General features: G+C 51.2%; 1 protein-coding gene and 1 long non-coding RNA gene across 6 annotated transcripts in view; one reads left to right on the forward strand and one right to left on the reverse strand.

Moving 5' to 3' along the window:
• Positions 1-7,688: 7,688 nt before the first annotated feature.
• On the reverse strand, positions 7,689-9,625 carry LOC309851781. Its single transcript, XR_014304922.1, has 2 exons — positions 9,537-9,625; positions 7,689-9,298 (listed from the first exon to the last, which is right to left on the reverse strand). It is a non-coding gene; the product is annotated as an uncharacterized lncRNA (long non-coding RNA).
• Positions 9,626-9,901: 276 nt separating this feature from the next.
• The window catches only part of HNF1B (HNF1 homeobox B), a 52,582-nt gene continuing 48,315 nt past the window's right edge, over positions 9,902-14,168 (forward strand). For 2 of the 5 annotated variants that reach the window (XM_082707437.1, XM_082707438.1), the window contains exon 1: positions 9,919-10,421. In XM_082707437.1, the coding sequence (XP_082563563.1) occupies positions 10,078-10,421 (344 nt within the window). In that variant the 5' untranslated portion in view covers positions 9,919-10,077. Of the gene's footprint in view, positions 10,422-11,975; positions 12,839-14,168 lie in introns of those variants that run through there. The other 3 variants (XM_082707439.1, XM_082707440.1, XM_082707441.1) reach the window with 3 other exon arrangements.

The raw sequence follows: 14,168 nt of genomic DNA on the forward strand, positions 1-14,168 counted from the left end.
TCCTGTTGCCCATCAGCGCCTCTGATTGTGCTCAGAGGGGGCTTCTGGACACTCGGGGCTGCTGCCCGGCTCCATTTTCAGCACTAGGTCCCTTACCTGAAAAGACTTCCTTGGGAAGACCCTTCATTACCAAGTGTCTCCCACGGGCCCTTTCACTTTGCTGTCCTTTGACCTCTCTGCACAGGGGACAGTCCTCAGACCTGCGACACATCTGAGTGTCTGCTCACTCCCTGGTCTTTTGGTGGGTGGACGCAGAGCTTTGTGAGGCCGGGCCTTCCCCAGCTTTCCTCACTGCTGCACTCCTAACTGAGAACCGTGCCCCACACAGGTGCTGGGTGAGCAAACAAATGGCGTCATGGATTGGCTCTCTTCTCTTTTTTTGTCATTGATCTAATGAAGGCTAATTTCACAGCCACTGTGAACACTCTCTGACCCCCTGGCCAGACCCAGTTCCTTAAGGGCAGGAGCTGTCTCTTTAACATCTTTAAACTCCCAAGCTTCCCCTCCCCCCGCCACTGAAATTGCATGACATGTTTGTTGAATGAATAAGTGAGCATAGGCTGGGCCTCGGGTGGGCAGAAAGGCAGAATGGGCACAGAGCGAAGGTGGTTGGTAAGCCAGAGCCTGGGAGGGTGCCAGCCGCGGGCTATAAGATGGAGAGAGTTCCCGTTCCACCGCTTCAGGTATTCGCCATCCACTCAGAGGAGCCCAAAAGGAATCCTGCAGTACCTCAGAGGAGCTCAAGGTGGTTTCATGCTTCCAGCAGACACAACATGACAGGTTTACGTGAGAGAAGGTAGGTTCACAGGCCCTGCTGGTCAGTCCAGTCAACAGGTACCGAGAACCTGCTATGGGCCGACACTGCCTCAGGACCTGGCCACATGAAGACAAATGAAAATGCAGCCCTCTCTCTGGGGACCGCCCCCCGCCCCCCACCGTGCCCACAGTCAGGTCTCTGAAAGGCACAGAAGGCAGAGATGGCTGTCAGGTGGGAGTAGGGACAGAGAGGCCTGGCGGGGCCAAGGACACTGGGTTGTGCAGAAGCTGAAGCTAAAATTCCATCCCAGAAAATTAGGGAGGCGACAGGACATGAATGTAGTGAGCTGAGGCTCCAAGCCCCTGAGGCAAGCTCCGTTGTCCCAGCAGCAGCCTTCACTTACAAAACAGAAACTCAAAGGTACGATTATTAAGATTACAGAGCGTTAAACCCCAAGCATATCCATGAAGCCAGACCAGCCAGACAAGGTCAGATCTCCCCAAGAGGCCCAAACCAACCTCCCGTTCGGAACCACTGAACTCATTCCAGAGTTAGCTGGGGTTTCCTAAGGGAATGAGCCCTCAGCTGATCCCAGAAGGTTGGGGGTGGGGGGTGGGGCAGGAAATTGCTAGAAGGGACAGAACTCATCAGGAAAGATCCTGCAGCTCCTGAATTCTAAAGCAAGTTTTCAGGGAGGTTGCAGAATCTGGTTTGGGCTTTAAGCCTTTTCTCTGCACTTATTTCTGCCTGAAATGCTCTGTGACTCCTTGTTGTTGAAATCCGACTTACCCTGGTAGGGCTCTAAGCCCCCACTGAACATTGCTGGCTCCCCGAAAATTCCCCCAAATTATCAATGTTTTCTTCTACTGATTAATTGTGCCAGACGGTTTTTGTCTTCTTCCTTTCCTGACAAATTCTACACTGTTTTCTTTTTCTAGATGAAGAAACGGAGGTCAGAGTGGCAACTTGCCCAAGGTCACACCTAGGAAGTGGCAGAGACAGATTTCCAACCCAACTCAACCGGACTCCAGGCCCCTGGCTGATCCCCCTGGGGCATCCGCCCCTCAGCTGGTAGCTGGAACCGCACTTAGAAGGCCAGCCGTGCTGCTTTTGACCTTCAACTTGCCATGAGCAACAGCAGGTCCTCTGCAACTCAAGCTCTACGAGCATCAGGGAGAAAACTAAAAGTAGGAATTGATAATACTGTCTCCTGCGGCTGTGATGAGGAGTAAAGAGCATACACTGCTTTATGTAAAGCCATCAGCCGGGCCTATTATAAAGCCCCCTCCATCCTAACTGGAAATAGAGGCGTTTCCACGTGTCTCTCTTTCCCACTATGTAAATAACTCCCACTGACTCCCGCTCCTCTCGGTGGCCAGACACCTACCGCAGAGCCTGGCACATAGCAGGGGCCTCAGTAAATGTTTGCTACATTGACTCAGCAACCCTGCAGTGCTCTTTACCCCTAGGCCTGGGAGCAGGGACTGTGCCTAGTCACCAGAGCATTAAAGAGTACCATCCTTAGTGTGCAGCCCAGTGGTCACCCTCGTGCCCCAGGTGCCTCTCTAGACAGCACTCCCTCCACAGAGCAAGCACAGGGCCTCCCATGGGAGGAGGGGAGATAAAGGTGGTGGGGAGGCACAGGGTAGCACCAAGCGGGTAGCCATTCCTGACTCAGAGCCTGGCCTTTCCTGGCACCCAGGCCTTTCCCAGCCCCCTTTCAGCTTTTCCATCGCTCAAGCATGACATTGGGAATGGAAATAGGAGGATCCTGCCTTTCTCTTCTGGCTCACCCCCTCCGTGCTCATCGTGTCATTATACAAACACAGCCCCATAGCACCTAGATGCAGAAGACCTGGGCCACGAGATGGTGCTTCTGGCACCTCCCAGGGTCATTTTTCCTCTCTGAGCCGCAGCTTCCTCATCTGTGAATCTCGGAGAGTACTGGCTGTCTTGCCTTCTTTATGGGACTGTCTTGAGCATCGTTTGATCTCAAGGATCAAATGAAAGGAGAGAGCTCTTTGCACACCATAAAACCCTGTTCAAACGTCGCAGTTCTTCACATGCCAGAGATCTCCTTGGACAGGAAAGACTGCTGTCTCTCTCTTGCACGTGCAATCACAAGATTTCTCTCTGTGCACTAGACTATCCCAGGTGCTTCTGTGCGCTCCTTCCTCAGTCTGGGTGGGTAGTGGACTTGCTGCCAGAAAGAGCCAGGAAGGAGGCACCTAACATGGAATTAGGAGGTCCACCCTTCAAGTCCCATCTGCCCCTTAATCATTTGTGGGTCCCTGGGCCACCAAAAACTCTCCCTCTCAGAGTTTACATTCACTCATCATTAAAGCGGGGATGATATTGCCTACCTCATAGTTAATGAGAAGTAAAGGTGAGAACAGAGCAAGGGCACCTCACTAACACTTATTTGAATATTAATCTGAAAACAAATTCCAAGAAATTTTCGTAAATATTATTGCTCTTCCCCCCCCCCCCCCAATACCATACCCTAGCCCACACCGTTTCTTCTACAAACATTTATGGAGTACCTGCCGGGTGCCGGGCCCACTGCCAATCCCTTTTCATGGCTGTGGGAGGAGGAGGAGGAGGAATAGATTATCGCTTTGTAGTAAAGGCTCTCCATGCTTAGGTGTAGTATTTATTAGTTTAATATCATACTAGATTGCTAATTTTTAATTTAATCTTTTACGGGCTACTGGGAACACCCTATTTCTAAAAATGACCCTGTAGAAGGATGTGAGTTGTTGAATCGAAATGAGAGAAATCTCCTCAACCCTTAGGAGTTACCCTGGCAAAGATCATCTGATAGTGGCCTGTTTGGGAAATAAAAGCACGAGCTGGAAGAGATTTCTAGAAAGAACGCCAAGGGCTGGGGTTGATGGGATTTCAGATCTCCCCGTAATCATTTGTTATTAGCTCACAGCTCTCCTCAGAGGACTTCACAGGTGGCAGGCAGGTGCTTGGTAGGATTTGTCCGTGAACTCACACTGGAAGCTGTGCATCTGGAGGAGAGGCAGGGAGGCAGGTCCGGAGGGAGGCCATGAGCCATGCCCTCTGAGGAAGCCCTTGACTGAAGGGCTTGTGCCAGCCCCCACACAAGGTGTGTTCTGTGTTATCTAATTTAAATCTTCCATTAACCCTGTAAGGTATTGATTCCATTATTATTACCATCCATATATGGTGATAATATGAAGACTCAAAGAAACTACGTGACTTACCCCAAAGCTACACCCGCCCTGGTCTGCGGCTCCAACGCTAGGATTTCTCCAGTGCAACGCGCTGTGTATCTCTTGAGAAAGTCATTTCTCCTTCCCGAATCTGCTTTGCCAACCCACAGACAAAGGCTGTGATTCTGGATGACCGCAAGTTCCCTTCAGATCTTTGGATTTCTAGCCGCAGAAGTGCTTTATCCAAGGATTGACAAACCATGGCCCATGGACCAAATGCAGTGGCCAGTTGTTTTTTTTAAATAGTTTCATCAGAACACAGACACACCTAGTCATTGATGTCTCAGCTGTAGTAACAGATGGGAGTAGTTGTGACAGAGACCACATGGCCTCGAAGCCTGACATGCTTCCTGTCTGGCCCTCTAGAGAAAAAGGGCCAGGCCCCTGGAATATGCCAACATACAGGTTTTAATAGTGAGAAACGATACACAGTGAATGGAAGAGAGTCTCCAGGGCCACACAGCATCTGGGAGACATCCAGTTCCAACTGGGAGATGGCCACTGTTCACATCTTACACTTTGTAATTATTTAATTGACTTTTCACTAAGTTACAATTTACAACATGCAGAAGTCTGAGGTGTGTAGCCTGGTGACATAGCCACCATTCCCATGTGAAGACAGAGCACTTTCCTGGCACCCCGGAAAGTCCCCTTGTAGCCCATCCCTGTGAACACACCGCCCCCCTTTCTCTGGAGCAACCTCCGTATTAGCCTCTATCACCAGAATTACTTCTTGCTTTTTTTTTTTTTAAGATTTTATTTATTTATTTGACAGAGAGAGATCACAAGTAGGCAGGGAGGCAGGCAGAGAGAGAGAGGAGAAAGCAGGCTCCCCGCTGAGCAGAGAGCCCGATGCGAGACTCGATCCTGGGACCCCGAGATCATGACCTGAGCCGAAGGCAGCGGCTTAACCCACTGAGCCACCCAGGTGCCCCTACTTCTTGCTTTTTAACTTCACGAGATGGACTCACACGGTGTATACCCTTTCGCATCCAGGAATGATGTTTTGTTTTAAACTACAAGTTCATGGCTGATAGTTTGGAAAATCAAGCTGCGCACATAAGGGAACAAAGATCCTCCTTAATGGCGTCACCCAGAGATGATCACCTGTTCATTCACTCAACACGTATTTTACTAAGCATGCGAGATTGCCAGGCCCCTCTCTGGGCACTGGAAAGGGAGAAGTGAGACAGTCCCTGCCCGCATGGAGCCTCCAGTCTGTGGTGCAGGTTTTCAAGGGCTGCTCTGGAGTCCCATAGAGATCCTGCCAGAGGTCATAAGCCACCTGCCCAAAGGCCTGGAAGTGGACACCCTGGGAGTATGAAACCATTTAGATGTCAAATCATAGAAGAGTTAGGGAAATCAAACGGGAATCAAACGGTCGTGTGGACTAACTTGCTTTTTTTTTTTTTTCTCAATAAGTGCTTTTATGAGTAAGAGAATTCATTAAAGAGTATTGAAGAGAAATTTTCTCATTTTGGGGAGGTCTTTATTTTCTTTGAATTAACTAAGTAGCATCTTGATGTCCATCTTTTAGCATAAAATTTATTGGGGTCCTGTGGGAAATATGCTGTTTCCTCCTGGTTGGGTGCCATGAAGCCCACACAGAGGAGTCTGCTAGCAATCTTCTTCTTCATTCCATCATGACCGGGCATCATGAGAACGCTATGTTTCCAAGCTCAGACTGTCATTGAACTTTTTGAGACTTAGGAAAAAAATATGGGAAGTTTGAAACATACAAATAGAAAAATATAAGACCCCATAGATGTCATCATTCATCTTCAGAAATTTCAAGTTTGCCAGTCGTGTTTCTGCTATCCCTTCACATCTTATGGGGTAAGGGTGCTAACTGGCCATTTCTCAAAAGCAGAATCAGAAGCCCTGAGAAGAGTGCTCTCCAAAAGCCCTTGGGAAGGTGAGGAGTCCTCCAGAAAGGAGTACTGTATCCAGAACTAGGACCTGAGACTCTAACCCTGCAATCTAGAATGTTCTCTGGGCTGTGGTAACAGCAAAGCCCCCACGCCCCTTCAGACCAGGATAGAACAGCACTTATGTTTTACTCTAGAGATGATTTCATTTACTCTAGAGATGATTCTACGAGGCCTTCTAGATGCTGCCAAATCAACGGGAGCGCCTTGGAGAATGGAGCAGCAGCTGGTGGAGAGGACCAGGCCCTCCCCGCAGCAAGCTAAGCAGACATTCGGAAGTGGGGGGAAGACGGTGCACCCAAGAGTGGGAAAGGAATATCACTTACACTATGAAGTTACAGGAGAGGTGAGTCTCCTGGAACCACATTTACTATTCTGCGGAAATTCCAAGATGGTGCTCAGGCCTTCAGAGAGTCTTGAGCCAACTGGATTTTAAAAATGATCTTACAATAAGGCCCGCACTTACCACAGCAAATCTTGAGATTTGACCTGCAGATGCATTGTTTGAGTAGAAGAACCTAATACAATCCCTTCAAATTCAGTAACTCTTTAAAAAAGAAGAAAAAAAAAAAAAGCTTATCATGAAAGACCTCAAAGGAATCAGCTGCTTGACTTCTTTGTCTGTTTTCATATGTGCTGCTGCTTCTTCCTGAACATGGGAGAGCACATCAGGTCACCCTCAGGGAACACACAGTTACTAACTCATTTAATCCTCACACAAAACCCAGCAGGGTGTGTTGTTATCATTTTCCACAGAAGGAAACTGAGGGTTAGGGTGATTATGTAACCTGCCCAAGTCCCAGCGCTGGTTAAGCAGATCTGAGACCTACATTTAGGTGCGTTTGATTTCTGCATCTACTCTGTATTTCTCTGCTGTGGAGCCTCCATTTCTGCCTCGTAGAACCCCCGATTGCAACTTCCCATCTGCCAATGCAGTAAAAGCTGGAGACTTTCCTCTTCCATCTTAATGCCCTGCTCACAAGTTCTGAGCCCCAGTCCCGGCCCTTCGCCTACTCCAGGAGCTCCCAGATACCTCTAAGTGTCTTATGTTTTATTTTCCCACCTTTAAAATGAGGCTACTGTATCAGTTCATCACCATTTTGTCCTGGGTGGAGCATAAACACGGAGTATTTCAACGATACTCTTGTTTCCTCTATTTGGGGGATATTTAACCAAAGGATTTTAGGAGGTAACTCAATTAGCATTTATGACCTACATCCTAAAATCCTGAAGGACTGTCTGCTGAGATACTTACACTTCTTTTTTTAAAAGATTTTATTTATTTATTTGACAGAGATCACAAGTAGGCAGAGAGGCAAGCAGAGGGGGAAGCAGGCTCCCTGCAGAGCAGAGAGCCTGATGCGGGGTGGGGGTGGAGAGGCTCCATCTCAGGACTCTGAGATCATGACCTGAGCCGAAGGCAGAGGCTTAACCCACTGAGCCACCCAGGTGCCCCTACATTTTTCTTCTTAAATGTCCATATGAAGAGGTAGGTATTGCATCGGGGCAGATCTAGAATTGCCCCTACTTAGTAAGCCCCCCTATTATACCAGGTAGCATATTCAAGGTAGGTCTGAGCCAGAGGATTACAGGAAGTTGCTGGATACAGACGGCCAGACTAACTATAGATATATCCAGACACTGGTAGGAAATTTCCCTATCAAGGTGAAACTTCCTGTACGTTCACTGGCTTGGGCTAGAGGGAGAAAGAATGGGTTTGCAAACACCTGAATTTTGAGAGACAAGGAAGCTTGAGTCAGAGTTGGTGCTCAGTAGTTTGGAACTACGAATCAAAGCTTTGCTGTTGAAAGGGAAGTGACTGCTGGTGTTTTAATGGGTTTTCCCAGCTGAACACAGAAACTGATCTTCATTACACTTGACTGCTTCTATCATGATAGCAAGTGAGAGACAGAGAAAAAGAGATTGTTCTCCAGGGACATTTACTCTCAACACTTCATTATCCTGGCTGAGGGGAGCTCGGTAGGCAGAGAATGTTCTCCCATTGGGCCGAATTGTGAGGGGCAAGGACCTGCCGTATGTCACAACAAACTAAAAGACAACAGGGTGGAATGAAGGGCCCTTGTTTCCATCAACTTATTTCTCCTTTCTCAAGAAAAGAATGTGAGATAGTGTCAGCCTTCTTCAAGGCTACAGGAGCACAGTGGTCCCCTTCTTTCTGGCTCCCAGCACACGTCCCAGGAGGGAGCAGACCCTTTAAGAGAGGCAGACTCTCCGCAGTCAGTCCCACCTGGGACTTCAGCTCCCACACACTTAGATTCATCCAGAACCAAGCAGATGAGAGCCACCAACCTTTCCTTCCCCCTCACTGAACTTCCTCCTAATTGTCTTTTAAAGGTGGGAATGGTAGGAGAATTTGATTAGAAGCTCCTTTGCAAATTCCCTGCTGATTCTGAATGCTTGTCCCTAATCTCCGCTCCCGGGCCCAGCTCTGGATCTGCCTGATTCTGAGAAGCTAAGGCCCCAGGGGTTAGCTTTTTCTACTGGGAACTGGCTTCCTCCCTTTACCAGACTGAAAAGTGTGAACACCAATTATTAAGCCAAGGGTTTCACAGGTGGTCTCATTCGATGCATACAACGCCCCTCCCCCGGCACTATTGGCCATCAGTATTTCACGGATGAGAAAACTGAGGCTTAAAGAGGGTCGGGGTTCCTCTGCCCTCCTGAGCTATGGGTGTACTGTGGATCCTAAAAAGCTCCTTGCCCTGTTCTACTGCAGGTCAGGGCCAGCCTGTATGTAGGTCCAGGGGCAACGCAGGCCTCCTTCCTTCCCACACCGACAGGGAGAAGCAGGTGAAACTCCCATAGAACTGAAAGGTTCGGGCTTCCTTCCAGACCCAGGCCGAGGCGGTAAAAATCTTCACTCCCTCAGCGGCTTCGTGGGCGCCGGCTCCCTCCCGCCACTGCCTTGGTTGACTTCACCTCCGAGGAGCTCCGTCCTTGGCCTGGGGAACCGCTGGGTCCTGGAGCTGCGAATAAACCAGAAGGCAGTGGGCCGGGGGACACGCGGCTCCCACTGTCCCTCCAGGCAGCCGCAGGCCAAGGTTTGCTTTCACTGTTCCGAAAGGAGGCCCTGCAATCCTAGTTTCGCCGGAAAAGCAGAGGCGCTTTGATATTCTGGTTTAAACAGGAGAGCTTGGCCTAGGCGGCCAGCTCCCCCGCGGCTTGGACGACCTAAGTGCTGGAGCAGCCTGGCGGCTGGAGGACCTCAACTTTGGCTGCTCCCCGGGCCATAAATTAGTGGGGGCCTCCTCCCAAGGGTTCTCCGGGCCTCCTTCCCTGTCGCCTATGCTCTCGGGGCCGGCAGTTCTGCGAATCCAAACCTCCAAACTCCTCTGGGGAAGGCCTAGGGTCTGCAAAATAGTACGGGTATACTAAATGGGGTCGCCGCGATCCGCACTCACCCCGCCTGCCACCCCCGTTTCCTCCGAGTCTCCGCGTCCATTCCCTAGGGGGCAGTTTCTCCTCGCCCCGCTGGCTGTCCCTGCCCACCACCTGCGTCGTTTGGGATGCATCGGAAGGCCTCTCTACTCTTTCCACCCTCCTCCGTCTCCTTCTTGCAAGGGCACCCCAACTTCCTCCAGCTCTCACCTGCACCCCTGAAGTGCAGTTTCTTCTCTTCAGACTAAACCTGGACCCGCGGCGTCTGGAAAAGCCCCGGAGTCTCCCATACCGAGGCTGCAAGCTGCTTGCTTACCAAGTCCAAAGGTCAGCAAAAGTTTGGCTGATAAACAGAACCAGTACAAGAAGGTCTTCAGCCCCCCAGCGTGAGTACAATGGACCCTGGCAAGCCCTGCTCCCGGCCCGGGTCTCCAGCTCTCCACGTCTGCCCCCACATGCTCTCCCTCTCTCCCTTTCCCCCCTCCCCACGACTATTTGCATCTTGCCGAAAGCCGGGCCCTCCCCGCTAATTTGCATATCTTATATGGCCTAATGGTGGCGATCATGGCAAGTTAGAAGTTTTCTGGCTCCTCTCGGAGGAGACTCCGGGACCCCGGGGAGTTAACAGGTGTCTGGAGGCTGAAGGGTGGGGGGGGCTCCTGGACTTGGGGTTCGCTTGTGAAACTCCCCTCCACCCTCCTCTCTTGCACCCACCCACCCCCTCACCCCCTTCTTTTTCTGTCCTTGGAAAATGGTGTCCAAGCTTACGTCGCTCCAGCAAGAACTCCTGAGCGCCCTGCTGAGCTCCGGGGTCACCAAGGAGGTGCTGGTCCAGGCCTTAGAGGAGTTGCTGCCATCCCCGAGTTTCGGGGTGAAGCTGGAGACGCTGCCCCTGTCCCCCGGGAACGGGGCCGACCCCGACACCAAGCCAGTCTTTCATACGCTCACGAACGGCCACGCCAAGGGCCGCTTGTCTGGGGACGAGGGTTCCGAAGACGGGGACGACTATGACACCCCTCCCATCCTCAAGGAGCTGCAAGCGCTCAACACCGAGGAGGCTGCCGAGCAGCGGGCGGAGGTGGACCGGATGCTCAGGTAGGCGCGGACCGAGGTGGGGAGTACGCGCCCCAACCCCTGAAGCCTGGGCCTTGTGCTTGAGTGACGCTGCCCGCGACCCTGTTTCCCACCAGAGAAGTCCCCCGGGGGGTGCTCCGCTTCTCTCCCAACACCTGGACCCCTCCCAGTGCCGCATTCGGAGGGTCCTGAATCCCGAGGCTCCATCTCCCCTTTCCCAGGCCAGCGCCCGGAACCCGAGGGGCCCTCCGGGCCGGGAGAGCCCGAGCGGCGGAGCTCTGGGCGGGAGGTGTGCTCGCGCGACTGGAGGTGCGAGTGGGTGCAGTGAATCAGTGGCCACTTCCCGCGAGCAGAGGCTCCCGCCCGCACAGGTCCCAGGCCGTGCTTTTCTCCCGCGTGCCGCCTCTCCCGTCCCGGGAAACGCGGGCCGGCGTCCGGTACCGCGTCCTGCTGTTCTTTGCAGAGGGGCTGGCGGCGCCCGGGGCCGGGATCGCGGGGGGGGGGGGGGGCGAGCTCTCTGGCGGGCACTCCCATCTGCAGCGCCCCTGCAAGGCCCTAGGGTTATCCGGAATCCCCAGGGCCAGGTTAGATTTGCAGAAGGAAACGTTTGCCTGTTGTAGGGCCGGGGCGGACCCGCACGGGGCAAAAGGATCACGTATCTAAGGAAGCCATGGCAAGTGCGGCTAAGACCGCCTTTGCAGCGGATTTGGTGGCCTTTTGAGAAAGAACGGCGTTTCCAGATCTGGCCGCCGACATCCCGGCGTCCTCGCGGAATTCGGGCCGCCTGGCGGGCCTGGGATCTTTTGCTGGGCCTCCCCGACCGGCCTAGGGCTTTGACAGCTAGTTACTAATTATCCAAGGAGCCGAGCGGTTCCCTTAGACCGCACGTCGCTCCCGGCCCTTCGACTTTAGGACCGAGCCCCTTGCGTGGCCTCGGACCCTTCAGCGCCGAGATTTCAGGACAGGGGCCGGAACCAAAGCCGCGCCCCGAGTAAGGCAGCCTCGGCGTCCCGCCCGCAGCAGCAGTTTGGGGGTGGAATGTGACCTTGTATTTGAATTTGCCATCTGGGGACCCAGCGGCTTACTCTCTAGCAAAGATAATTGGGGATTTCTAGATTTTTCCCCTCCGAGGTATTTTTTGCTGTTCGTAGGTTTGAGATTCTTCCCTCGCGGTTCCCCCGAGCGGCGGCGGTTTCGTTACCGCCTGAGTTCGGGCGCAGGAAGGTGAGGGGTCGGAAGAGGAGCCGCTGGGGCTCCAGGGCGGCCTGGAGGGCGAGCAGAGCCAGGCAGTCTAACCGAACTCCCGGCCGCCGGCCACCGGGAACCCGCGGGACCCAGTCCCATCCACCTGGCCGCAAGCGTGCGTCTTCCAGCGGGGTTCTGGGAGGTTCTGCGAAGCCCGAGGCGACCCAGGGCCCCCTCCGCACCCAGCCCCTAGCTGGGCTGGACGCAGCAGAGATGTAACATAAACGGCAGCACGTGGAGTTAGGGTGTTATTAATTTATTTCTATAAATCATCAACAGAAAGATACACAAAGAGTCGTGATTAGGTTGAGAAGAGAGGCGGGTTATTCATTGGTGAAGTTGTAAACGCGGCTTAGAGAGGGAAGGAAGTCCGAACGCAGACGCGGGGCTCCTGCCCGTGCACGCGCTCAGCGCTGCGGGGCGCTCCCTGCCAGGCCCCCCCGGCGCCTAACCTGGGCTGTCCAGGCCGCCCCGGGGCGGTGCGCACCTGCAGACCGGGCCTCGGCCCTGTGCCCTCCACGCAGCCTGGCTCCGGCGGGACGGGGAGGAAGGCGAGGGGCAGAGACCCTCACCCGGCTGGAGACGTAGAGACGCAGGACAGACCCACGGTTTTTCCTCCTTTCCCAGGCGGGTGCCGCCTTCCCTCCCCCACCTTCGGGAGTGCTCAGACTTTATTAAAGTAATTTTTCAAGAAATTGCTAGCGGTTCCCAGGTCACTGCACGGTCGGCTCCCGAGCACTCCCTTTTTTGCCCACCCTGTTCCGGTAAAGTGGAGAGAACAGAACAGAAGTGTCTTGGCTGGACTCAGGACTCCTGGAAGGGAAAGGCAAGAAGGAAAGGTCCAGGACGGCGCACTGCTTGGCCCGGCGCGCAGGGCTGGAGCCGCCTCGGGAGCCCGGGCGTTTGGAAAGGAAGGAAGCCAGAGTTGAGGCTTCTGAAGGAGCTTGGGGCGAACTGTACGGGGGTCCAGGGCTTTCCTGCTCCTGGGCAGCAGAGTCCCTGTTTGAAAAGGAGCGTGCTGGACCCACTCCCGGCACCGGGGTCGCACGTTTGACACCTGCGCTCCGAGCACAGTGGCCGCTCGTGTTTCTCAGGATCCGTGTATTTGTCGGGGTTTGGAACCTCTCGATCTAAGCTGTATTTTCAGGTGGACAGACGTAACTAGCTCTCTGGGGTCCTCCCGGTGAATACAGGTGAATTCTGGGGTCAGAGAGCTGTAAAGGTATAACTACGCCATCGTCCCCGAGGCTCTTGTCATGAAATACGGGCTGAAGGGTTTGCTCAAGTTTGTAGGGTTTCCCTGTTTTGTTTTGTTTTGTTTTTTTCTTAACCTTCCCAGTTGTTAAACTAATTATTCTTTCCACAGAACCTTTCCATCTTAGAACAGTACACTATTTTCCTAGGTTTCCTAGGCACACGAAATGAACATAGGTAAAGAAATTTAAACAAAACGAAGAGAGTCAAAGAATCTGTTAAAGCAATTAACTTTGAAAATCCAAAGGCGTTTTCTAAGTTCCAAAGCAATTGTATCTGTTGAAAGTGTTTTTCTACCCTAAAAATATCTATGGAAATATTCCCCCAGAAACAAGCGTTAAAATGATCGCTGATGTTTACACGGGTATTTGCCTCGTGTGGATATTTTCCGTGTGTGAAATGGATTGCGTTTTTGCATTTTTTTGCCTTTGTTTTGTCATTATGCTTCATCACTTGGATGTACCTTTATAAATACTTGAGAAATGTATTGACATATATATAATTAATCTTAAAAGTGTGTCTTTCAAAACATCTCTGCTAAAGCCTGTGATCTCATGAATTTAATATCAGAGACTTGTTAAAATAACCAGTTATTCAGACGCTTACAAAATATATTTACTTACACACTTTTAAATTCGTTAAACAAAAATAAATTTTGCCATGTGATAGGCACCATTTAGAAATGACCATTTCATCTGCAACAGTATCTCTGTTTTATCCTCTGCTTTACACGTTCTTTATTGTTTCATTTCAAACTCGGGTTTTTTCTTCATTTTTTTTCATGTTCTATCAGACTATTATACACATCAGCATTTAGTAAAGGGTGTACTCGTTTTTTTTTTTAAGTTAAATATATAATTATCAAATAGTATATGTGGATATGTGGTGTGAATACTTTTGTTCTATATTGTGCCTCATTTTTAAAAATTTCTTGTTTTAAGTGACACCTCTCACTTTGAAGTCACCTATTTAATAAGCAAGAAAATATATTGGCAAAGTTGAAAGCACTTTAAATAAATAAATTTCAAAAACCCTAGTACATTGCTGTAGAGAAGCTTTTTGCGTACCTGTGTTTCTGAGAAATGAAAAGTATAATCAAGTTCTTATCCCATGATTGAAATTGATGAGAAACATTGCCTTCCAGATATATTTCTTCCCTGATAGGGTCAGAGTAAGAATAGGAGAAACCATGGCATTTGGGATGGTTAATATCTTATTCAAAAATTGATTTGAAATTATCCATCCCTATTAGGTTTCATCTGGGAGGTG

The sequence above is a fragment of the Mustela nivalis genome, assembly GCF_964662115.1.
Source record: "Mustela nivalis genome assembly, chromosome: 17".
NCBI classification, from domain to species: domain Eukaryota; kingdom Metazoa; phylum Chordata; class Mammalia; order Carnivora; family Mustelidae; genus Mustela; species Mustela nivalis.